The sequence below is a fragment of the Phacochoerus africanus genome, chromosome 2 (genome assembly GCF_016906955.1).
Source record: "Phacochoerus africanus isolate WHEZ1 chromosome 2, ROS_Pafr_v1, whole genome shotgun sequence".
In the NCBI taxonomy this organism is placed as follows: domain Eukaryota; kingdom Metazoa; phylum Chordata; class Mammalia; order Artiodactyla; family Suidae; genus Phacochoerus; species Phacochoerus africanus.
In genome coordinates this window covers 90,075,759-90,102,854 of record NC_062545.1, presented here as the reverse complement: position 1 = coordinate 90,102,854, position 27,096 = coordinate 90,075,759, and the positions used below count along the sequence as shown (strand labels likewise).

The window sequence follows — 27,096 nt, the reverse complement described above, 5'->3', positions numbered from 1 at the left end:
GTGAATACACAAATATCTGTATGCTTACTTTAGACTAGGTAGTCAGTCAAAAAGTGTTTTAAGTTCTTGATGACAGAAATTCAAAGGGGTTAGAGCAGTTACAGTCTAGATAGGAACAAGCTGGTGGTGATGCTTGAAGAACAGAAAAAGTGCCAGTGTACCTGGAACAGGAAGAGAGAAGGATGGAAGAGCGTGAGTAGGCTAGGAGCAGAGTATGTGTATTTATAAACCAGAGTAAAGAGTTAGGATTTGACTGAAATGCAGTGTGCTGGCTCTACAGAATTATGATATAGAGATGAATTTGATAAGATTCAATAATGAGTACAAGTCATAAGAGCAGATTACATCCATCTAATGTCTTGTCTTGCCCATGTTCATTTACTCAACAAGATTTATTGAGCTTTAAGCATTGGTCCATGTTTTACCAAAGAGCAATTATGATATTCGTGCTGTCCTGTGTAAGGTAAAATTAGTTGGTCACATGCAGTTTTACACACATTTAAAATGCATGCAGTTTTGTGAATAATTATGCAGATTACCTTAAGACTTTCTGCAACTCTGAAATAGAGATTTTATAAACATTTAATGTGTGCTATAACTTGTTTCTGTGTGGTGATTGAAGTGGACTGTGCAATCAATTTAATATGTAAAAATGCTATTTCTAATTGTCAAAATTTAACCTTCTATAAGATAGAATGGATTGTGTCTTCCTTTTTATTAATCTCAGATTTGGAGGAGATCCAAAGCAAATTTGATACATCTCCTACTTTGGTAATAGCTTTACATGTTTAACTGACAGGAATGAAATACCTGAAGTAGTTAACATTTTCTTTATAGTCATTTTGTCCAGTGATGATGATGATGATGACGACGACAGTGACAGGACTAACCGAAGAGGAAACATATCTCCTCAGCCTGCTGATTCAGCATGTTCCTCCCCAGCACCATCCACAGGAAAAGTAGAAGCAGCTCTAAATGAAAATACCTGTAGAGCAGAGCATGAACTAAGAAGCATTCCAGCAGATTCAGAATTCAGTACAGTTACATTGCCAAGAAAAGCAAGAATGAAAGACCAGGTACTTTTCACATTTATTGACATTTACTTGTATGAAGTCTCCTTTGGCATGTAAATATTTGGGGGGAGGGTGATTGGGCAGTGTCAATAGGAGAAAAGTGAATTGTTCCTTAAGTAGGGCTTAAAATAACACTTGGAAGTTTATTTGAAAGAACATTAAATCATATACAAGATAAATTTCAATTAAAGGCTTAAAATGTAAAACATTCAACAGGAAGAAACAATGTCAACCTTAGCAGTAAGCAGAATAAACATATATGTATAATCTAGTGGACAAGAAGAAGTCATTTTAACTTAGTTGTTTTACTAATATTGTTAGTTAAATGTTGGAGGAAAAAACAAAATAGAAAAGATAGGAATATAACAAAAAAGAAAAATCAGAAAGTAAACTTCTCCATGAAGAATACAGATTAAAGAAAATGGAATATAACTGTATACTTAACCTACTTTCAAAACTAATACAAAATCAGTTAATATGTACTACTGGCAAGAATCCAAGGGAAAGAGAACTTTCTTAATACGCTGATGGAAAAAAATTATTGTAACCTTTTGGGAAAGCAATGTCAATATCTACTAAAATATTATAGATGTATACTGAATTGCCAGATAATTCATACCCTAGACTCAATCTCAAAGGAATCCCCTCCTTCCGATGCTTAGGTTTTATGTATAAATATGATTATTAGTGAACAAAACTATTGCCTGTTAATATGGAAATGGCTGAAGAAACTGGTTATCTATACCATGGACTATTATGCTGCCACTGACAATAGTTATTAGAACTATATCAGTGACTTTTAGGATTTCTACATGGTACTGTTGAATTGAGATTACAAAGATGCAGAAATCTGTACATATTATTGTAAAAAAAATTTTTTTAAATAAAAAACTCATGTTAAAAATTATACATGTGTGTAGTATGTCAGGAATTTTAGGAGTTATAGATTAAAAGTGTGGAAACAGGAGGAGTTCCCTTGGTGGCGCAGTGGTTAACGAATCCGACTAGGAACGATGAGGTTGCAGGTTTGATCCCTGGCCTCACTCAGTGGGTTAAGGATCTGGTGTTATTGTGAGCTGTGGTGTAGGTTGCAGATGCAGCTCAGATCCTGAGTTGCTATGGCTCTGGCATAGGCTAGCAGCTACAGCTTCAATTGGACCCCTAGCCTGGGAACCTGCATATGCCATGGGTGTGGTCCTGAAGACAAAAAATAAAAAATAAATAAGAATGTGGAAACATACATATTTGATTATTAAGATGGGAACAATAAGAAGTGAAAAACAAAAAGTAACTGTAATAATATAAAAATGTGTGTTGATATATTTCATATAATCTTGGGGAATGCCTTTCCAAACATTTCAGTGCAAGCAAAAATAGTAAATGAAGAGATGAATATATTTGATTAAATAAAAAGTGCAGAACAGTGAACCAAAACAACATCCACAGAATTTTATAGTTACCTATCAAATGGGAAATGGGAAAAAAAAAATGAAGTATGTGACAAAGTGTGAGTTGGTCCTTTGTATATTTTTAATTTCTAAAGAATCAAGAAATAGAAGCAGGAGTTCCCGTTGTGGCTTAGGTTAAGAACCTGACGTTTGATTCCTCACCTTGTTCAAGGGGTTAAGGATCCTGTGTTACTGTGGCTGTGGCATAGGCCTCAGCTGCGGCTCAAATTCAACCCCCTAACCTGTGCCACAAGTGTGGCTCTAAAAAGAAGAAAAAGAAATAGAAACACACCATAGAAAAATGAATAAATGGAATGAATAAACTTTTTTTAAGTGAAAAACTGAAAACAAAATTAAAATATATTTTTAAGTGTTCTATTGCTGAAAAATTTTTTAAATATAATAGTTATTTCTTCTTGGTTAGTGTTTGGAGGAAAGGAATGTTGGGTGTGTAAATAATTATAACTACGCCAGAGGGAAGTTTGGTGGTAATACCAGGATTTAGCTACAAAAATGTTTATTGGAGAATAGTGTGTCATGGGGCAAGGTCAGAAATAACTCACGTGTTTGGTGGAGAGGACTCAGTTAAACAAATAATGGATTTCCGTGTGGTAGACTTTTCACCCAGGCATGCTGAACATTAAGCGTTCCTCGGGGCTGGTTCAGAGGGCCTTGGGAGGATGTGAACCATCCCAGTTCCAGGCTCAAGCTCTCCTCTGTGGACTCAGCTGGAACAGCTTATAAGCTTCCTAATAATGTCTCACTTCAAGAAATAATTCTAGGAGCTCCTGTCATGGCTCAGTGGTTAACGAATCTGACTAGGAACCCTGAGGTTGCAGGTTCGATCCCTGGCCTCGCTCAGTGGGTTAAGGATCTGGCGTTGCCATGAGCTGTGTTATAGGTCACAGACGCGGCTCAGCTCCTGTGTTGCTGTAGCTCTGGCGTAGGCTGGCAGCTGTAGCTCCGATTAGACCCCAGCCTGGGAACCTCCATATGCCGTGGGTGCAGCTCTAGAAAAAAAGGTAGAAAGACAAAAAAAAAGGAAATAATTCTAGTAGCACTGGGAACTATGTCTGGTCATCATGATGGAGCATGATAGTGTCAGAAGAAAGAATGTACATGTATGTGTAACTAGGTCACCATGTTTTACAGTAGAAAATTGACAGAACACTATAAACCAGCTATAATGGAAAAAAATAAAAATCATTTTATTAAAAAAAAATAATTCTAAATCTCTCTGATAGGTTTCTGTCAGTAACTTGGGAAATACTCATGGTAAATCTGTTGATAAGCCTGAGAAATTGGTTTATAGAAATAAATGTGTGTGTACTGCATTTTGTTTTAATACGTATTTTCTTCCTGTGACATAGATCACAGAAAAGTCTCTGGAAGAATAATGGAAATAGTGCCTATTTCAATGCAGTGGACATTTTTTTCCTGTTGTGTTTTTTTTTTTTTTTTTTTTCCTTTTTACAGCTCCATCTGTGACATATGGAAGTTTCCAGGCTAGGGGTCAAATCAGGGCTGCAGCTGCCAGCCTATGCCACAGCCACAGTATTGCAGGATCAGAGTCACATCTGTGACCTACACCACAGTTTATGGCAACATCAGGTCCTTAACCCACTGAGCAAGGCCAGGAATTGAACCCACATCCTCATGGATACTAGTCAGGTTCTTAACCCACTGAGCCACAATGGGAACTCCCTCGTCTTTTTATCAAGATCATGTTCTATTCTTGTGATGATAATAAGGTTTTTAACATAATAACTTTATTTTTAGTTACATTTAATTGAAATTATGTAATTACATAAAAGGTGTTTTTATATTATGATTAATTTGCATTTGGAAGTAAGTGTGAAATCTTAACGGTGAAGTACTTTAACTTTTTGGGGGGGGGTTTGTTTGTTTTTGGGGTTTTTTTTGGCTCCACTCACAGCATGTGGAAGTTCCTGGGCCAGGGGTTGAACCCTTGCCACAGCAGCTACCTGAGCCACTGCAGTGACAACACCAGATCCTTAACCTGCTACAGCTCAAGGGAACTCCAGTTTAACATTTTTTAATATGTAAAGAAGCTTCATTTTTGTTTCGTTTTGTTTTTTCATTTTAGGGTTTCATCTGTGGCATATGGAAGTTTCTAGGCTAGGGGTCGAATTAAAGCGATAGCTGCTGGCCTGCACCACAGCCACAGCAACGCCAGATCCGACTCATGTTTATGAACTAACTACACCACAGCTCACAGCAACACTGGATCCTTAACCCACTGAGCAGGACCAGGGATCAAACCCGTATCCTCATGGATACTGGTTGGATTCATAACTCGCTAAGCCACGATGGATACTGCTAAAGAGGTGTTGTTTTATTATATAAATGTTTTCTTAATTACCTGTTTTCTGAAGAATTGCTGACTCAATCGAAATACTATAATCACTACTGCTATTACTAGCTAACTTATCCAGCATTTTACTGTGCATGAAGCACAGTGCTAATCTGTTTATATGCATTAGCTCATTTGAATAAATACTCTTAGTTTATGAAACCAGCACTTAAAGAGTTATTAAATTTTACAGATCATTAAAAGGTGGTATAGCTGTGATTTGAACCCAGGCTGTCTGATTCCATTTTTCACTCCTGTACTATTACTGGAGTTTCAACTAATAACCAGATAAAGCATAGCAAGATAAAATAGGAAGGGTTTAGGATTCCCGCTGTGGCATAGCAGGTCAGAGACCCAGCATTGTGTACTGTGGTGGCTTGGATTCAATTCCTAGCCCTGGAACTTCCATATACGGTGGGTGTGGCTGAAAAAAGAAAAAAAAAATGGGAAGGATTTACTGTTACTGTTATAAAATCAATAAATATTTACCTCATCTATCACTGCTGAAGTCAACTCAGTTTTATGTTTTGATAATTATGTTTCTTATGTTGAGTCTTCTTTGCATGTATCTACTTAGTTTGAAGCCTTGTTTTAGTACCTTATTAAGTGAAATTTTTCTTTTCTTTTTCAGTTTGGTAATTCTATTATCAATACACCTCAAAAACGTCGCAAAGTGATTTCTCAAGAAACTGTAGTTGATCCTGTATCTTTAAGCTGCCAAAGTTCCTTTGATAGAGTATTTTTAAACTGTCGAAGTATACGAGTAGGAACACTATTCCGACTATTAATAGAACCTGTAATTGTAAGTACATTCTAAGCTCCTTACTGTACCAACTACAAGAGTCAGAATTCCATAGCTAAGGCTAATATGTAATATTTTTACATTTATAAGTTGAAATATTTTATAGAATATTAAGATTATTTCAAGATTTCAAATTGCTTTAGGAATATGTAAATAATTCTAAATAGTTCCTCACTGTAAAAATGAAAGGGTAAAAAATTTATCATAGGAGTTCCCATTGTGGCTCAGTGAGTTAAAGGACCCAACATCTCTGTGAAGATGTGGATTCAATCCCTGGCCTTGCTTGGTAGGTTAAGGATCTAATACGGTCACTTGTAGCAGCTCAGGTTGCTGCTGTGGTACGGTTTTGATCTCTGGACGGGGAATGGCCACATGCTGTGGGCACAGCCAAAAATTAAAAAAAAAAATTGTGGAATAACCTGCTCTCAAGTTCCTTCTGATGTGATGTAGTGGGATGTGTAAAATATCACTTATGTGCTGTATTTGCTGGAAAGTGTGGCCCGAATTTTAAAATGAGGAATCACAAGTCTAGGATATTGTACATTTTGCAGAACTTTTCCAGGATTCTTCAAAGACTGTATCTTGAAGAACAGAGGGAAGAAAATTCTGGTCTGGTCTAGGCTGAAGTAGACAAAGGACAAAAATAACCTTAACACAATCCTGGATTTGGGGAAAAGTTGAAACAGCAGTAAAGGACAATTTTGAGCAGTTGGGGAAATCTGGGTATTAACTTTGTGTTGAGTGAAGTTAATCTTGATTTTCTTAGATGTGGTTTGGGTTGTGTAGGAGAATGGCCTTGTTCTTGGGAGATACATGCTGAAGAATTTAGTAATGGACTGCTATGGTGTCCCCTGCCTGCTTTATGCTGGTTTGGCAAAAGGGAAGTGTGTATACACATAGAAACTCCGATGACTTAGATTTGGCAAAATATTAAGAGTTAGTGAATCTAGGTAAGGATTATTTGGGTGTTCATTGTAATAGTCTGTCAACTTTAAAGTTGTAATAAATAAGCCAATAATAGAAGAAATACTCTAGTAGGTGCTTGAATAAAAAAGGTAAAACCTGCCTTTCTGAGAGATCCTTGGCAGAGGGGGAGTGTGGATTCTCATAATAAAGCACAGAGTACATATATACAATGGAATACTACTCAGCCATAAAAAAGGACAAAATAATGCCATTTGCAGCAACATGGATGGAACTGGCAACTCTCATACTGAGTGAAGTAAGTTAGAAAGAGAAAACCAGACACCATATGATGTCACTTATATGTGCAATCTAAAATATGGCAGAAATGATCTATATGCAAAATAGAAATAGATCATGGACATGGAGGGAGACTTGTGTTTGCCATTGGGGGGGTAGGGATGGACCGAAAGTTTAGGGTTACTATTGCATTTGTGGTTGATAAGCAATGAAATCCTGCTGTATAGCACAGGGAACTATATCCAGTCCTTTTGATGGACATGATGGAAGATAAGGTGAAAGAAAGAATGTGTAGGTCACTTCGCTGTACAGCAGAAATTGACAGAACATTGTAAATCAGTTATTAAAAAAAAAAAAAAAAAGGCAGTCCCTTGGAAAACCACTTGTTTCAAAGTGCATAGCATGAGTAATCCTTTCCCAACCAAATCAAAGGTCTAGCCCTGTGTATCTGCTCAGATTGGCTGAAATCACACATGTTTAAGGTACTTACAGACGGTTTAAACTGGTTTTTAACTTCTGTTGCCTAAGGAGCCTGCCAGAGCCCATCCTTTCCTTAAGTAACTCCTAAAGCTTTCAGGTCTCTAACATAATGGGAAGTTATTCCTGGCACATTTATAGAGAAGTAGTGAGAGGGAAAAATTGCAGTAATTGAGAACATTAAGTATATACCTAGGCAAGTGTGAAGGAACACACACACACAAAAAGCATAGAGTATGTGGATCTGTTTTTCTGACATCTGTAGTTTTAAGCCCCAAATAACATGTCATTTAGGGTGTTTGTGTGTAGCAAAATCTTCAGAAATCTATGATTGTTACTAATTTATCTTTTTTTTTTTTTTTTAGTTTTGTTTAGATTTTATCAAGATAAAGCTAGAAGGTAAGCTAATTTATGTCCTTTTGCTTACTAAAGCTTTGTTTACACTAAAACACTGTACTGAAATAAAAAGTTAAATGGGGTTCTTAGAATTCACCAAGTTCTTTAGTTATTACACATATCTTCTTAAAGGGCATATATCTTAATAGTATAATTTCATTAGATACAACCGCAGAAGCTTTGTTTTTTAAGTGTACTTCATTAGAATCATCTTTTCATTTGGAAAAATGTTGATACTTCTTTAAGATCAAAGATTTTGCTTCATTTCTCACTGAGTTACTATTTACAAAATAAATATGTACTTAACTTTAAAATTGTACTTCCTCGTAGTGTGCTCCATTCATGATTTTGTCCTGTTAAGAACTGATCCCTTTTCCATTTCCATTTGTTTTTCTCCAGAACCAGAAAATGATCCTGTAGGGATTACCTTAAATACCTCTGATCTAACTAAATGTGAATGGTGTAATGTCCGAAAATTACCAGTAGTGTTTCTTCAGACGACACCAGCAGTGTATCAGAAATTGAGCATGCAACTGCAGATGAACATGAAGGATAATGTGTGGAATGATTGTAAAGGAATAAATAAGTTAACAAGTAAGTTATGTAGAATAAATAGAGTAATACATACAGTGCATTGGTTAGCAGGATATGAGTCCGCTTTGATAGACACCTTAGAATTATATTACCTCCAGTCCTTAGAGTGACTTTGTAAGATAAATGTTACATCCCTCATTATACAGGTGAAGAAAAGTCCACAGAAAGTGAAGGTTCTGAAGATAAAGCCCAGGTTTACACATTTAGAAAGTTTTCAAAATGGATTAAAACTCAAAAGATATATACTCTTTATTTTAACATTGTATAATCTGAGTACAGTGAAGTGTGTTTGTTGTTGTTGTTTTGTTTTTTTTCATGCACTGATGTAAATCAGCCATCAGTCTGGAATCCTTGAAACGTAGCCTGAAGAGGAAGTTTTAAAGTTCATAGAACAGGTCTTCATCCCCTACAGTAAATAGAAGTGGTTCTCCAGTATGTTTCCTTTTCCTTTCAACCTTTGTGGCATAGCGTAACTAGTTGTAAAGTAAATGCTTTTCCTCAGTAATTGTTTCTTCAGCTTTATGATGATGAGTCCCTGAAAGCTACTGCTAAAGCTGCAAGAATTGGCCTATTAGTGAATAGCAGTTTTTACAGTTAAATATAAAGATATTATCTGCCCATTTGTCAGTTTGTGTTTCACAAAAATGTTAACTGATTATATATTTAAAACTATAAATATATGTGGACCCTATTAGATGAATTCAGTTAGATCTATGAGTAGGTTTGTTCTTGACCTGCTGCTAGAGTAATGTGTTCTGGTTCCTTTCTCTTGGTAACTTAAGTGACATTATTAGGTGACACTGTCACTGGTCTCTATTCTAGTATTTATTGTATATCCACTGTATGCCAAACACTATTTGAATGCTTAAGCCAGGATTTCTGGTGATATTCCTGGAAATGAGTAATTGTTACTTTTTTTTCTAGTATCTGTTTTTTCTTTTAGGCTTATAATTATATTGATTTCTTTTCAGATTTGGAAGAACAATACATAATTCTAATTTTTCAAAATGGCCTTGATCCTCAGGCAAATATGGTATTTGAAAATATCATTACCGAAATTGGTGCAAAGAATAAGGTGTCCAATTTTTTTGCGAAAATTCCCTTTGAAGAAGCCAATAGCAGACTTGTTGCCTGTACAAGAACCTATGAAGAGAGCATCAAAGGAAGTGGTGTGCAAAAAGAAAACAAAATTAAAAATGTAATTATGTCTTTAATGTAATTTTTTTTTTGTCTTTTTAAGGCCGAACCCACGGTATATGGAGGGTCCCATGGTAAGTAGGGGTCTGATCGGAGCTGTAGCTACTAGCCTACACCACAGCCACAGCAACATGGGATCCAAGCTGCGTCTGCAATCTACACCACAGCTTGGGCAACATCGGATCCTTAACCCACTGAGCAGGTCCAGGAATAGAACCTGCATCCTCATTACTAGTCACATTCATTTGTGCTGAGCCACAATGGGAACTCCTGTAATGTAATTTTAAACTGTAGCTTTAAAAGGAAATTTGGTTCATTATCACATTGTTCATTTAGAGTTAGATCTTTTAAATTCTTTTTCATAATTATTTGCTTTTTTTTTTTCCCCTTCCTTTTTAGGGCCACACCCATGGCATATGGAGGTTCCCAGGCTAGGGATCTAATCGGAGCTACGCTGCTAGCCACAGCCACACCAGATCCAACCTACACCACAGCTCATGGCAATGCCAGATCCAGATCCTTAACCCACTAAGCGAGGCCAGGGATCAAACCCTCAACCTCATGGTTCCTAGTCGGATTCGTTACCGCTGCACCACGATGGGAATGCCCGGAATTGTTTGATTTTATATGTGGTTTGTGAGCTATCTTGTACCAAAACATTAATGGTTGGCAGATAACTTGTGACACAGATAGTACTTGGTACAGGTCTCAGAAGCCTTTTCATTTTGGTTCCTTTCCACACTCCATTCTTATCTTTATTTTTTGTCTCCTTTTCTTTTTCTCATCCTTTTTTCTTTTTTCCCCCACTCTCAACATGTGCTACTGTTCCAATTGATTGTTACTCAGTTTCTTAAATTCGCTAGTGGTTCTCAGTGGTAACATTGGCTTCAGTACAAATAAAGGAGTGTTGGTCCCTGATGTACTGTACACTTCTGTGTAACGTGAATATTTAAGTATATTTCACTGTAGAAATACTTAAATCTTCTCAGCCTACCTACAGATTTGGAAATAGCACTGTCTAAGGCATAATATTGGTGAAGTTGAGCAGGGCTTCACCAGAAAAGAGCTGTTCACACAATTAGGGAGTTGAAGAAAAGAACAGAAGGGGGAAGGAGAACCAGTCCTCTTCTTTGTAGAATTAACCATGGAAGATGATTCCAGAGCCAGAAAAGAGCAGCTGCAATCATAAGGCAGCTGTGATGGACTCAAGTTGCAGTGGAAGGCTCTTTGTTTAAGGACTCCTTCATTTCTGGAGAACTGAAGCTCAATGGACTGTGTTCCCTGAGCCTCTGCTCCTGTATTCCATGGATTGCCTAGCCACTAAATTTAGGTAGACCTTCACTGGAGGAACAGCCACTATCTAGTCTTTGTATTTTACAAACATAATATAATTTAATATAGAGAGTAGAGATTTCAGACAAGATACTAGAAAACAATTATTACAAAATTGGAGAAGTATCACTGTTCAGAAGCTACAGATAGAAAGAAAATGGACCCAAGTTTTGCCTGTTTCTTATTTTTAATCCTCTTTCATTGAAAAGCCTTTTTGCCATGTACTTTACTTTTCATTGAAAATTTTTCAAATTGGCTTTGTGAATTGATAATTTAATTTATTTTACCAGGTGGGCATTGAATCTAAAATACAGTTTAAAAACAAACAAGAATTACAGTTTTTTGATGACGAGGATGAAACTGGAGAGAGCCACACCATCTTCATGGGCCCTGTAGAAAAGTGAGAGAAATTCCTTTACATTTGCAACCTTCTTAAATTTCTTTTCTTTTACTACATTTCAGTTCTATATTATAGTTTTATTTATTTACTTATTTTTTAAATTTTGTTACAGATTAATAGTATATCCACCACCTCCAGCTAAGGGAGGTATCTCCGTTACTAATGAGGACCTGCACTGTCTGAGTGAAGGGGAATTTTTAAATGATGTTATTATAGACTTTTATTTGAAGTAAGTTAATTTTCTACTAGCCTTTTAGCAAATTTTTAACATTTCATAATGTATGTCTTTGTTTCCTAGAGTCAAAATTGTTTGGATTTTGAATTCTATCACTGCCATTTATTGTGTGACATTTGGGGAGTTATTTAGTATTTCTACCTATGTTTCTTCATTTTAAAAAATGGGGATAATAATAATACCTAAGAATGAAATGATACACATTTCAAGTGCTAGGAAGAATACTGGGCATGTGAAAACTGATCATAAACGACAGCTTATTATATTGGGGTTTTTTTGTTTTTTAGCTTTTTAGGGCCACACCTGCAGCATTTGGAGGTTCCCAGGCTAGGGGTCGAATCAGAGCTACAGCTGCTGGCCTACACCACAACCACAGCAACGCCAGATCCAAGCCGCATCCGAGATCTACACCACAGCTCACGGCAACACTGGATCCTTAACCCTCTGAGTGAAGCCAGGGATGGAACCCGCAACCTCATGGTTCCTAGTCAGATTCATTTTTGCTGTGCCACGACGGGAACTCCATATTGCTGTATTTTAAGCCTCTAAATTTGTTACTATCCTAGGTTAAGTAATAATTTGTTGAGCCAGGTGCAAAAGTATGATTTCACTTGTTTCCTTCAATAAATGTTCAAGTACCAACTTTGTGTCAAGTACTACTTTGTTAGAAGTTTATGATCTTATGGGGAGCACAGATATGGGATCGAAGTATTGGCAGAAGCATTAACATGGTACAGACATAGCATGAAAAAGAAAGCTTTTTTTTTTTTCCCCACTCTCTTCGGGGGTTGGTAAATAAGCTTTCCTGGAAGGGCTTACATCATGGCCCTGAATCCTTATGCATGCACACGTGTGTACACTGTGTTTATACATGGATTAAGTTGTGCTTACTGACTTGGGATATAAAACAGGTGTGTGTATAAAACAAAACAGAACTTAACTATCAGTGTGTCTAGTGCTCTCCAATATTTTGTAGTTTATTCAGATGCATATCACAAGATGATATTTTTTTAAAAATTGGTTATTTAAAACCGCAGTACTGATTTTATAGCCTACAAATGGTTGCAACTCATTTTGGGAAAAGAAAACATTGTTATCAAGAATGAAAGGTTTTGGAGTTCCCTGGTGGCCTAGCAGATAAGGATATGGCATTGTCACTGCTGTGGCCCAGGTTCGATCCCTAGCCCAGGAACTTTTGCATGCCATGAGCACAGCCAGAAAATAAGATAAAATTAAATAAATTTTTTAAAAGATCTTTTAAAAAAAGAATGAAAGGTTTTGTTCAGAAAAGTAATTGAGTTTCCTTAAGGTCTTCTTTACAAGCATGTTCATTGTGAATGTGTAGATGAGCGATGCTTAAGGAAGTTTAATTAAGGTGATATATGCAGCCTAATTAAGGCATTTTAGTTGGAGTAAGGAAGAAATAATGAAATGTTTTAGGAGAGTTGTTTAGCAGGAGTCCAGGACTGATTGAATGGCTATTAAGAAGGGCAGAAATAAGCAGATGCCAAATAACTCCTGGTTTTCTTACTAGTGAGATGTGCTAAATGCTTTGCCACTAACTAAGGCCATGATTGTAGACATAGAACAGATTTGGGTAGAAGAGGAAGCAAGTTCCCTTTTAGATATCTGGGATACAACAAAGGGGACGTTGCCAATAGACAGTTATATATGTTTCTAGAGGTCAGTTGACTTCTGGCCTAGAGTCGTAACAGAATTAGAAGGCTTTACAAGTGGTAGTTTATGAGAGTGGATGGAATTGCATAGTAGGGATATAGAATGAGAAAAAGAGCTTTAAGGACAAAACCCGGAGAATAGATTTTTAAGAGACAGATGAGGAAAAAAGAGGCTCCCACAAATAAATTCTGAAGGTAGTTGAGAGGTAAGAAGAGAAATCCAGAGAGGGTGTTCTAAGGAAATTGAAGAGAGCTAAAGCTTTAAAGGGGGATACATTTGGTAGTAACTGTACAGCAGGGGTTAACAAATAATGGTAAGGATAACTTTGAGGCACCTGACCCTGAGCTCATTAGGGTCAAGTGTGGAGCTGTACTGGTACCCTGATCCCTGGCGGCTCCTGAGGCACCTGTCCTTCTCTTCCACCCAGCTGAGGTGATAACAGTGGAGGCCTGTCAGTGGGGAGTCTCCCATCCCCACCTGTCAGTAACATGAGCCCTTCCACCTCTGATGGTGGCCTAGTGGGGAACCTGAACTTCACCCCCACATGGCAATAATGAGGTCGGACCAGCGCAGGCTTACTAAAACACAAGAATTAAATAAGATCCAGAGTCTTGTAATACTCAAATTATCCAGATTTCAACTGAAAATATCTTGTCTCACCAAGAATCAGAGTGATCTCAAAATGAAAAAGATCAATAGACAGCACTGAGATATTAGAATTACCTGATAAAGAATCATAAAAATTCTTTAATGAACAGTTGTGAATATATGTGAAGCTTCTGAAATAAATAGGGAGATTTAAAGAAAAAAGAAACAGAAAATTTAGAACTAAAATTAAAATAACAGGAGTTCCCATCATGGCTCAGTGGTTAATGAAACCAACTAGGAACCATGAGGTTGCAGGTTCAATCCTTGGCCTCGCTCAGTGGGTTAAGGATCCCGAGTTGCCGTGAGCTGTGGTATAGGTCGCAGGTGCAGGTGTGGCATTAGAAAAGACAAGACAAAAAAAATAATAACTTTAACAGCAAATACATCTGGAGACTTCAATTTTCCTTTATCAACAGTTACTAGAAGAATGCCCTGGTGGCTCAATGGGTTAAGGATCTACTGTCATCACTGCTGTGGCACAGGTTTGATTCCTGGCCGAGGTACTTCCGCATGCAACGCCAGATCCAAGCCATGTCTGACCTACACCACAGCTCACAGTAACACTGGATACTTAGCCCACTGAGCGAGGCCAAGGATCGAACCTGCATCTTCATGGATACCAGTCGGGTTTGTTACCACTGAGTCACAGTGGGAACTCCCATGATTTTTTTTAAAGTCTGGATGTATATTTGTCTCATGATATTCTTAGAAAGGAATAAAAAAGAAGAAAGGTTTAAAAACTTCACTATTTAAGTAATTCAGCTGCTCCCAGAGCTGCTCGTTCTTTTCCATTTCTAACTCTGTAAGTTAGAAATAAACTTCTGAACAGTTTGCCAGAATTACAAGAAGTAGACAGGCATTGGATCCAGAGAATATTAGTAAAATGCAGAGAGAAGTTCCCGCCATGGCGCAGTGGGTTCAGACTCCAATTGCAGCAGCTCGGATCACTACAATGGCTTGGGTTCAATCCCTGGCCTGGAACAGTGGGTTAAAGGATTCGACATTGCTGCAGCTCATAGATGTGGCTTGGATTCAGTTCTCAGCCTGAGAACTCCCATATGCTGCGAGTGTGGCCATAAAATAATTTTTTTTTTTAATGTAGAGAAGAAAAGAATTAATTTAAAAGAATTTTTTAAGGAATTAGTTTAATAAAAAGTACTTTCAAACTTTTAGTCAGCTTTTAACTTCCTTAATGTCATGATTAAATGTCATGATTTAAATTCTTAGGTTGTCTACTTTATAACAGGTGAACAGTTTCACCATGACATTCAATATTTGAAGGATTTATATACTAAAAAAAAAATACATCCAAATGAAAAAATTCCTACAAGTTCTTTTGTAATAAACTTGGATTTTCTTTTTAATTCTAGAGTAAGAGACATAATTGTTCCAACTAGAATTAATAATTCTAGTGCATGTACATTAAAAAAATCCCCAGAACTATATACAGTCGCCGAAGTGCTTGTGGATGTATATCTGATCAGAAGGACAATTTTGCAGTCTTGTTTTCTCACTTTTAAGTTTTTTAATTCCTCTAGGATTTGTTTTAGTGCATGAAGAAGTGGAGACCTAATTTCATTTCTCTTCAGTGTGAGTAAATAACTGCCGTGAGGTTACTTATTAAGGAGTTCATCCTCTCCCCAGCACTGTCAAACGCCACCTGCGACACACACTAAGATAAAATAGTAGCACAGGTTTCTATCTCTGCATAAGTATCATGCTGCCATGATTACCACTGCTTTATTTTTTTTATTTCGAAAGGCTAGTCCTCCTCCTTAGTCTCCTAAAGGAATATTTGGTATATGCTTGGCTTTTTTTTTTTTTTTTTGGCTTTTGTCTTTTTAGGGCCACACCTGCGGTACGTGGAGGTTCCCAGGCTAGGGTTTGAATCACAGCTGTAGCTGCCGACCTACACCACAGCCACAGCAACTCGGGATCCAAGCCACATCTGCGATCTACATCACAGCTCATAGCAACTCTGGATCCCTAACCCACTGAGCGATGCCAGGGATTGAACCCTCGTCCTCATGGATACTAATCTGGTTTGTTAACCACTGAGCCACAAGGGGAACTCCATGCTTAACCTTTTTTTTTTTTTTTTTGTCTTTTTGCTATTTCTTGGGCCGCTTCCGCGGCATATGGAGGTTGCCAGGCTAGGGGTCCAATCGGAGCTGTAGCCACCGGCTTACGCCAGAGCTACAGCAATGTGGGATCCGAGCCGCATCTGCAACCTACACCACAGCTCACGGCAACGCCGGATCGTTAACCCACTGAGCAAGGGCAGGGACCGAACCCGCAACCTCATGGTTCCTAGTCGGATTCGTTAACCACTGCGCCACGACGGGAACTCCCATGCTTAACCTTTTGATTCTTTCAGCTAAGTTTTGGTATCAGCCTATTTTTAAAAGTCTTTTGGATACTTAACCTAGCAGGGGAGATAGCATGGTCACGAAGATGTTTTCCCAGGGTGAGGCTTAGCCACTGCACTGAGGGTGTGCTGATCCACCACTGCAATTTCTCCAAATGCAGGAAACACAGCTCTGTAATCTGCGGTAGTGAGGAATTAAAAAAGAAAAATCCTTTAGGGATTTTGATTGTAATTGCACTGCATCAGTAATTCTCAGGGGCGGCAGGGGGGAGGGGGGTGTTTGGGACCCAGGGCATGTTTGACGATGTTTGCAGGCAGTTGTGGTTCTCAGGAAGGGGAGGGATGTTTGCTGATAGCATCTAGTGGGTAGAGGCCAGAGATACTGCTCAGCACCTGCACTGCACAGGACAGACCTGAAGCAGAGCACTGTCAGGCTTAAAATGCCAGCAGTGCCACACTTGAGAAATCCTCCATTAAGCTATGCAATTTTTTTTTTTTTTTTGTCTTTTTGCATTTTCTAGGGCTGCTCCTGCAATATATGGAGGTTCCCAGGCTAGGGGTCTAATAATCAGAGCTATAGCCACCAGTCTGCACCAGAGCCATAGCAACGGGGGTTCTGAGCCACGTCTGCGACCAATACCACAGCTCACAGCAACTCTGGATCCTTAACCCACTGAGCAAAGCCAGGGATCCAACCCACAACTTCATGGTTCCTATTCGGATTTGTTAACCACTGAGCCATAACAGGAACTCCAATCTATGCAATTTTGAGACAACCAATACTTAAGTTTTTGAGTATTTCAACAAACAGATTTTGATCTTATAGCCAGCCATCTTGTGAAAACTGTTACTCTTTCTAATCTGTCTGTAGATCTTTTGAAGTTTTCTATATGAAAATCCTTTCATCTGCAAATTATTTCTTCCATTTCCAAAAAAAAAAAAAAATAAGGCGTGGATTTGTTTACCTATGAAATAGAGTCAGTTTTCTTAAATCAACAATTTTTTTTTATTTATTATTTTTTAAATTTTTTGTCTTTTTAGGGCCATACCCACCGCATTTGAAAGTTCCCAGGCTAGGGGTTGAATCACAGCTACAGCTGCCAGCCTACACCACAGCCACAGCAACGTGGGATTCAAGCTGCCTCTGTGACCTACACCACAGCTCATGGCAATGGTGAACCTTAACCCACTGAGCAAAGCCAGGGATTGAACCTGCGTCCTCTTGAATGCTAGTCAGACTCATTTTCCACTGAGCTACGATAGGAACTCCACCAATAACCTTTTTAAAGTTGAATTATTCCTTTATTTATTCAGGTTAGTTTATAAAGTAGCCATTATTCCTATAAAAGCATGGTTCACCCATTAAAGTATAGTCCCTAAATTCCAGTCTAGTTCACTGCGTGCTCCGTTTTGAATATATATGTAGAATTTGGCAGTTGATTTAAACTGTGTTAGTCCTCTGGTGGCTCAGCGGCTTAAGGATCTGTCATTGTCACTGCTGAGGTGAGGGTTTGGATGGACCCTGGCCTGGGAACCTGTGCATGCTGATGCTGTGGTTGTAGCTGAAAAAATAAAAAGAGTAAACTGTGTCATTCAGTCTTGTATCTTTTGTGGGGGCACACTGAGTTGCCCTAGAGCAGACTATCTGTAAGTTATGTCTTTTGTTTGTTTGTTTGTTTGTTTGTTTGTTTAGGGCTGCACCTGCAGCATATGGAGATTCCCAGGCTAGGGGTTGAATTGGAGCTGTAGCTGCTGGGCTATACCACACACCCATAGCAACACCAGATCCAAGCCAAGTCTGAAACCTACACCACAGCTCACAGCAATACTGGATCCTTAACCCATTGAGCAAGGCCAGGAATCAGACGTGCATCCTCATGAATACTAGTCATATTTCCGCTGAGCCACAGCGGGAACTCCAAGTTATGTCCTTTTTATCAGAACTTGAGCTTTAGAGTTATTGGCTATTATAATAAAATTGACAGCCCTCACAGATGTGTGCTCTGGATATTTGCTGTTTCTGTGTAAGATTTCACAAGGCGCTTTTTTTTTTTTTTTTTTTGTCTTTTCTAGGGTCACTTCAGCATATGGAGGTTCCTAGGCTCGGGGTCTAAGCGGAGCTGTAGCCACCGGCCTACGCCAGAGCCACGGCAACATGGGATCCAAGCCTCGTCTGCAACCTACACCACAGCTCACGGCAACGCCAGATCCTTAACCCACTGAGCACGAGGCCGGGGATCGAACCCACGACCTCATGGTTAACCACTGAGCCATGATGACGGGAACTCCAGATTTCACCGGGCTTTATCCTAATTTCATTTTAATAAAACGAATATGGTCATGAGCTTGAATTTGCATAGCTCCTTTGAGGGATTTTGGAACATAAATTTAATACATCATAATTTCTCTTTGTAATGTAAAGGACTATTGCTATTGGTTTTGATATAGACCTATAGAAAAAAAAAGGCAAGGAAAGCTTAGAACTGATGTAAGATCACTTCAAAGGGTCACCTTTATAACCTCTATACAGGTTCTTTTCTGTTTTTATAAAAAATCGTTTATGGCTCGGTCTTCATTGATTATTAACTGAACTGTTTAAAACAAAATAAGTAGTTTTTTAGATACCATACAATTCACTCATTTAAAGTATATCATTCAGTGGTTTTAGTATTTTCAGACAGTTGTACCATCATAACCATAGTCAATATTAGAACATTTCGATCCCCCCAGAAAACCTCAGTACCCATTAACAGCAACCCCCCATTTTTCTCCAACCTGACCCCAGCTCTAGGCAACGAGCAGCCTCCTCACTATTTGTGGATTTGCATACTCTGAGCATTTCATATACATGGAATCACACGATACATGGTTTTTTTGTTACTGGCCTCTTTAATCATAATGTTTTCAAGGTTCTTCTATGTTCCAGAATGTATCAAGACTTCACTTCTTTCTCTTGCCAAATGATATTACATTATATGGATATATCACATTTTGTTTTTCCATTGATCAGTTAGCAAGCATCTCTGTCATTTCTATTTTTTGGCTGTGATAAATAATGTTTCTGTGGAATTCATAAGTGTGCCCTTGTTTTAAAAGATTAGATCTTTCAAATTCCTAGTTTTACTCTCAAACATTGCTTTTCATTACCTAAGGATAATCTGGTGGTAATCATTGTCTCAAATATAAAATGAACTTTGTTAATAACTTTTTCTAGTTTAAAGAAATAAAGACTGATGGTGGCTAAAGTGATATTTGATCACTGTGTAACTGTTTTTAGTATCAAGTAAGCTGTTAAATTTATTATATTTCAAATTACTTTTTATAAAATAGGTATTTGGTGCTTGAAAAATTGAAGAAAGAAGACGCTGACCGAATTCATATATTCAGTTCTTTTTTCTATAAACGCCTTAATCAGAGAGAGAGGAGAAATCTTCATGAAACAACTAATCTGTCGTAAGTTAAGCCTTTTGAAAATATTCAACAGATATAGTAAGTTTCACTTAAATTTAACTTATAAAAAATCATGTTTGTATTGAAATGACATTTTTAGGTCTATTATCAATTAGCAAAATTAATATAATTCATAATATTCTAAAGCCCCAAGATACCTGGAATTCATAAAAGTTTTATGTCTAACATCTAGATCAGTATTTTCCAAACATGTCTGATAGTTTAAAAAATTACTTGGATACTTATTAAATACAAATTGCCCTGTTTTACCCTAGATGTTCCATCCATAATATCTAACAGAGGACCCTGTGACTCTGTAATTTTAGGAAGTTCTTTAGATATTTCTTCTCCATGTAGGGTCCAGCTCTGATAATAGCTGGTAATTGGTTCTAAGATACACACAAAGAGTTGATACATTTTTTGTCACTAGTGCTGTTAAATATCTTGAATTGATGTCTGTTGTGCTTAATATAAATAACATTGTCTACTCTTTCAGTGATTCCTAATTTTGTATCTTAGAGTTGATGGTAGTGATTGGTTTTTGTGTTTGTTTTTTGTCTTTTTGCTATTTCTTTGGGCCGCTCCCGAGGCATATGGAGGTTCCCAGGCTAGGGGTCCAATCGGAGCTGTAAGCCACCAGCCTATGCCAGAGTCACAGCAACGCGGGATCCGAGCTGCGTCTACAACCTACACTACAGCTCACGGCAACGCCGGATCGTTAACCCACTGAGCAAGGGCAGGGATCGAACCCGCAACCTCATGGTTCCTAGTCAGATTCATTAACCACTGCACCACGCCAGGAACTCCTTTTTTTGTTTGTTTGTTTTGTTTTGTTGTTGTTGTTTTGTGATTGGTTTTTGACCAGTGCTGGTAATCTGTCCTCCTTCACCTGTGCTAAGATAACACTTACTTTTCCTGCTGTCTTCTCAGTTATTATAGATCATGGTCTGAAATGCTTCTCAGTATCGTTGCTAAAACCAGTTCTGCAACAATAAAAATAGTAGCTCTGGTCTACCCTATTAAGTAGTAGGATTAAATCATCTCTTTCTTCCAGATTCAGTGATGAGCAGTCTCACAGCTTCCTAGCTCCATCTTAGGTGTTCTCCTTTCTTCTCACACCGTGTTAAATCTTATACAACTATGTGATCTATTAACATCTTAATCCTTGTGTTTTATAAATTGCTGCATATAAACTGAAGCTCTAGAAACATTTCAGAAGCTTGATAGTTTCTCTCTTCACAGAATACAGCAAAAGCGACACGGGAGAGTGAAAACTTGGACGCGGCATGTAGATATTTTTGAGAAGGATTTTATTTTTGTACCCCTCAATGAAGCGTGAGTAAGAATTTCCTTTATATAAATGTGATCGCAGTTTGTAGAAAATTAAGTGTTTATAAGGTGAATAATTCATCCATTTTTAAACTTTCTAAAATTTGTTTTATATATTTATACTTACACTCCTTATTTTGTGAAAATAAATGCAGTTTTCCACTGAATCATGTAAGATACTGAATTTTACAAACATTAGATAAGAGATCTTTCTAATTTCATTTTATTTGTCAATGTGGAATAATGTCATTTCTTTAAAAAATGGTGCTTGTGGAAAAAAAATGGTGCTTGTGGTCTAACAAACATCTTATAGAAAAGGCTACCTTATCCAGAAAAATGATTAGGTCACATAGAAGAATTTGAATCTTATGTTTAAAACACACTTTGTCTCTTAACCAAAAAGAAGAAAAGGTGGCTGGATTTTATGTCATTTTCTCATTGAAAACCATGTTTACTGCTTAAAGCTTATTATAGGTAAATGGGGATGGTTAGACATTTGTGTTATTCTCAGTAACACAATACTGGAAAAGGGCAGATAGACAGGATAGTATTAGACAGGTTAGTATTAGACAGTTTAGACTTGGGAGCTGTTGTGTCTCATTTTTTTTATTTTCCTGTGCCCTCCAGCCAAAGACCTCCACGAATGCCCCTGTAATTAGACCACTTGGGTTTAGTACTTGCATCAAGGACGAGCATACACCATGGGTAGCCATGGGGGTCTCTCAGTAAAAGTGTTTGAAAGAGCCAGGAACAGAATTTGGGCTTTGGTTAGGTGGTTTGGGGGGCGGGCTAAGGGGGCAGTGGTTCATTCACTCTTTTAGCAAAAAAAGAATATTTGGTTCTTTGGGAGGTTGCATTGTGACCTTCTATTTGTTTCTGCTTACATTATGAAATGGCCTTGCTTTGTCTCATTTTATCGTGATTGCAGAGCAACCTTGTCTGAGATTGGTATTATGCAAGATTGTTTATGTCTGATAATCTTATCCGTGCCAGGTTAGCTTCTGAATGTGCTCTTTTTTCTCACTATAAAAAACAAATTCACTCTATAGTATAATCAAATTCTATTTATTTAAATTATGCTCTAAATCAAAAGATCTGTGTTCCCTAATTAGCCTAGCCAAAGATAGGTAGGCTAGGTTAAAACATTGGTTATGGTTGTAAAACCCAGTTTCTTCAAAGCTGTATGTTGAAGTCAAATATAATATAATATTCAAAATTAAGTTTAAAACTATCTTTAGGAGTTCCCACTCTGGTGCAACAGAATCAGCAGTTCTGGGGCGCAGGTTCAATCCTAAGCCTGGCACAGTGGGTTAAGGATCTAGCATTGCCACAGCTGCAGCATAGGTCACAACTGCGCTTCTGATCTGATCCCTGGCCTGAGAATGCCATATGCCTTGGGGCGGCCATTAAAGGAAAAAACAAACAACAACAACAAAACCCCCTAAATCTTCTTCTTTTTCCTCAAAGTAAGCTTTCTTGACATTAATTTGTCATGCAAAGTAACAAGTGTGCTGCCCACTACGTAAAAGGAAAGATATACATAGGCAGCCATTTGTCAGAAATTGGTTATAAAAATTTTAAATAGGAATATAATTTGAGGTACTCAATTTAACTGTAGAGGCACTCTTAGTCACTCTATCTGATGTGTATGGAAGCTGCAGTCAGCACATAAGCCATTTGTTTAAAAAAAAAAAAAAACTGGCATTTGAACATAATCCATCTTAAATGAAATTACCTGTTTTAGCCATTTCTTCTACCGATGACTTAAGGTCAAGGTAGCTGCTATTTAAAAGGAATCATAAAAGCCAAACCGTGGCTCTTAGCAGTTGACAGTGACCTCAGAAGTATGTTACTCAGCTTTCTCTTTTCAGCTAAGTGAGGGAAGGCTTTTTCCAGGTTTTTAGGTGAGGCAGCAGAAAAATTATGTCTTATCCATATGGTCATAAGAGCAAAAATGTTTAAAACTGTGATAGACTTAGGTTTCAGCTGTGGGTTGAGAATCACTATTATATCCTATTTAATCAATTTTTAAAGTGTTTTTTCACATTTTAACATTTCTGAAATTGAGATGTGACTTACAATCAGCCGTGTCTTAGAGTAGATAAAGGATGAAGATGGTATGCTACTCTTCTACGCTAGCCTGACCTGAGTCCATAGGATCCTTAGGATTAATAATTAAGAACTGGAGAGATGGGTTCCTCCATTTGGCCTTTGCAGTGTCAAGAATGAGCCAGCCTCAATGACCTTTCTGCTAATGCTGTCTAATGAAGAGACAGCCAGTGCTATTTCTATTACCTTGGAGGAAGAGAATATAGAATAACTTTTATCCAAGTCAGTATATTCATTTTTTTATTCAGCAAATATCTACTGACCACCCTGCTATATGACAAACACTGTACTCAGCTAATAAATCATCTGACATCTCTAGTCTGTTCATTATCCCAGCACATAACACTGTGCCTAGCAAATAGTAACCCTTAATACAGTTCATTAGATTAACGAATATTAGCCACTAATGGCTTCCAGCTTCTCCCTCATGGCTTATATCCTACGATTGGGAAGTATGATTCCTGAATTGAACTATATCATGAATACCCACTTGATAGCTGGAATCCTGCTGATACATGAAGTTTTGCAGTGATGATTAGATTAGATATATTATTTCAATTTAGTGTATTTTTTCAATATAGCATAAGAAAGAATTATTTAATATTTTCAATATTAAGAAATTCTTATTAATAAGACAGACATGGTAAAAGTTTTAAAAAAGCTATTATATACAATATTTAGAAAATGTTCAAAACTATAAAGTCTAATTAGACTTCTGAAGATATTTTAATCGAGGCTAGATAGTTTTTTATCCTTTAAATAAATAAAGGAAAGGTAATTGGGAATGATGAATTGCAGTGATATAATTTACATTTTGTTAAATTGCCAGGAAAACAATGAATTTTTAATTCCAAAACCAGGAAAAGATTCAAAGGATTGTTTGCAAAAGTGAGTGCAGACTATATAATTCTGACAAAAATTGTTATTTTTGAATAGACATTATATATATTCTGTTAATAAACAAGTGGATTAATGTGAGGATTGAAAAAATTGGGCATTTTTAATTTGTTTACAAAAGCTTTAAACAACATTTTAATATTTATTGCCAAATATAATAAACTTTTCTAATAATATATTCAGTAGTTTCATTTGTTTTTTACAGTGCACACTGGTTTTTGGCTGTTGTTTGTTTCCCTGGTTTGGAAAAACCAAAGTATGAACCCAATCCTCATTACCATGAAAATACAGTCATGCAAAAATGTTCACCTGTAGAGGACAGTTGTATTTCTTCTCCTTCAGCCAGTGAAATGGACAGTTGTTCACAAAACTCATCTGCCAAGCCCGTAATTAAGAAGATGCTAAACAGAAAGCATTGCGTAGCTGTAATTGATTCAAATAATGAACAGGAAGAAAGTGACCCTCGTTATCGGAGAAACATAAGCAGTGTGAAATGTAGTCTGAAAAAAATAAATCATACTGCAAGTCAAAATGAAGAATCGAATAAAGGAGAATCTGCATGCCAGAAAGTTGTTGATAGGACTAAAAGTGAGAATGGCCTACAGAATGAATATTTAAGTTCTATGCAACATACAGGTATGTTTCTAAATGTTTTAAAGAATCAAAGAATTCAGAATAAGTTGAATTTTTTAGAACCAGGATTAAGATTTCAGGACGCATTTTTTAAAGTCAGGTATATTGAGGTATAATTTACTTAACAATAACATTCGCTCATAAATATAGCTCATTGAGCTTTGATAAATGTATACAGTCATGTAATCACTACAGAAGTCAAGATTTAGAACTTTTCCACTACTCCAGATAATTCTCTTGTGCCCCCTTTAGGGTGAGTCTCCTCCCCTCACCTTTACAATTATAGTACAAGGTCTACATGTTCCATTTTTAGGAATGGATTTATTTTTATTTCATAGGAAATTACTTATTCAGCATAAACAGTAGTTGAACAGTCTTAGATCTATAAGGTGAATTAGTACAATCTTCTCAATTTACAGATGGGCAAATTGAGATCAAGTGGCAAGAGGCAGAAATTAAAGCATTGTTGACATTCAGATCACACGTTAGTTCCTATTCCTTACTCTCCATCGTGGTTCTCAGTGGGAAGAAAGACACTGGTTCAGCTTGTGCTATTTTATCTTCCCTCAGCTCTAATAAGTTTTTTTTCCTTGAATCAGGTCCATATTTCTAGCACTTGTTGTAGAAATCTAAGGTTTCTTACTTCATATACTTAAATTTTATATCAAATCAACTCTATAATTTCCACTCAAACCCAAAAGTAAAGTAGTTTACTCTGATAATATACAGTGTATAACATGCCATAGGATGATGTGCCCAGCAAACTTATTAAACTGTGAATAGATCTGATACATCTTTGGAGGAACAAAGGCATAGAAGAAATTATGTGAACTCAGAAAGAACCTATCAGAAATTGTGAATGCTGAACATACTCTTAACCCTTGATACTTTTACCAGCCTGTATTATTTCAGTATGTCAGAAAGCCATTGCTCTGCTCTTACAAAAATATTTTTTTGTTTGACATACTAATGCATAAACCTGACATTAGCCCTATGAATGCTAGTCTTTGTGACCTTTGGAGTGGGTATAAGATAAGAGGCAGAGGAGTCAGCTTAGCAGATAAAGCAGAAAAGGGCATCAAAAGCCCAGCAGATACAGTTGACCCTCGAACAACATGGGATTTGGTGTGCTGACCCTCAGCACAGTTGAAAATCCACGTATGACTTTATATTTATACGTGGATTTGTGTCATACCGCACAATTCCATATCCACAGATTCACATCTCTAGATTCAGCTGACCTTGGATTGTGTACTGTATTACATTATTTGTTGAAAAAAAATCCATGTGTAAGTGGACGGTGCATTTCAAACTCGTGTTGTTCAAAGGTAAACTGTACTACCTTTTCTAGATCACTTTCCAATCTCTTCCATCAGACAGGAAAGGGAATGAAGATAGACAAAGTAGGTAATCACCAAGTTCTGGCTGATTTTTTTTCAGTTGAGGATTTTAATACTTGAGTAGAAAAAAAATAGAGTCAGCAATAACTACGTTAGAGATGAATTGCCATTTTGGGCAGTCTGAAGCTGCAGGGCAGTGTGCACTCTTTCTCACAGCCCTTAAGACAAACTCCTGCCAGTTAGTCCATGAGAAGGTGCCCGGCATCATTAGTCATAAGGGAAATGTAAGTCAGGACTGCAGAGATGTCTCTTAGCCACACAAGCATGGCTAAATCAGAAAGTGTGATTCTAACAAGTGTTGGTTGAGGATGTAGGGAAATCAAAACATTTGTGTAGTATCAGTGGGAATGCAAAATGATACAGCTTGCTTTGTGAGACAGTTTTACAGGCCTCAAAAAGTTAAAACATTCAGTTATCATATGATCCAGCAGTTCCACTCCTAGATAAACACTCAGGAGCAATAAAAACATACATCCACACAAAAACTTGGGCCTGAACATTTATAGCAGCATTATTCATAATAGCCAAAAGGTAGAAAACCAGATGTTCATCACCTGAAAGATGGATTATCAGAGCATGGTCTCTCCATCTAGTGGCATATTGGTAAGCCATAAAGTGTAGTGTCACAACCACAGCATAGGTGAAATGTGAACACTGTGCCGAGGGAAAATAGTCACACATGACCATGTGTCATGTGATTCCATTCATATGAAATCTCCCAAACAGGAAAATGAAATAAAGTGAATCAATGGCTGCTTAGGGCTGGTGGGGGTCAGGGCAGGAATATGGGGAGAAGGGAGTGATAACTGAAGAGTAATGAGGTTTGTTCTTTTTTGTGTGTGTGTGGTATATTTAAAGTTCTTATTTGATCAATAATTTCATACAGTTTAATGTGCACTGAGGTTACAAACTGAATTAAAGTGCATGACTTAGAGCAGTGGGACAAGCGCACGGCTTTCTTCATATACACAAACCCCAGAACTTCTTAGTGGCCCTCTCCTACAAGTTAATGTTCTAGTTGAGTAGTAACCAGTTAAATTGAGTGAATGTCCTA

General features: G+C 37.3%; 1 protein-coding gene and 1 non-coding gene across 7 annotated transcripts in view; both read left to right on the top strand.

Annotated features, from left to right (window-relative positions):
• SENP6 (SUMO specific peptidase 6) overlaps positions 1 to 27,096 on the top strand; it is a 137,996-nt gene that overhangs the window by 97,298 nt on the left and 13,602 nt on the right. For all 6 annotated transcript variants that reach the window (XM_047763707.1, XM_047763697.1, XM_047763690.1 and 3 more), the window contains 10 exons: positions 838 to 1,076; positions 5,527 to 5,697; positions 7,743 to 7,776; positions 8,173 to 8,367; positions 9,339 to 9,565; positions 11,187 to 11,296; positions 11,409 to 11,525; positions 19,555 to 19,677; positions 20,917 to 21,009; positions 24,215 to 24,645. In XM_047763707.1, the coding sequence (XP_047619663.1) occupies positions 838 to 1,076; positions 5,527 to 5,697; positions 7,743 to 7,776; positions 8,173 to 8,367; positions 9,339 to 9,565; positions 11,187 to 11,296; positions 11,409 to 11,525; positions 19,555 to 19,677; positions 20,917 to 21,009; positions 24,215 to 24,645 (1,740 nt within the window). The remainder of the gene's footprint in view (positions 1 to 837; positions 1,077 to 5,526; positions 5,698 to 7,742; positions 7,777 to 8,172; positions 8,368 to 9,338; positions 9,566 to 11,186; positions 11,297 to 11,408; positions 11,526 to 19,554; positions 19,678 to 20,916; positions 21,010 to 24,214; positions 24,646 to 27,096) is intronic.
• LOC125121765 (U1 spliceosomal RNA) lies at positions 16,273 to 16,439 on the top strand. Its single transcript, XR_007133628.1, has one exon. It is a non-coding gene; the product is annotated as a U1 spliceosomal RNA (small nuclear RNA).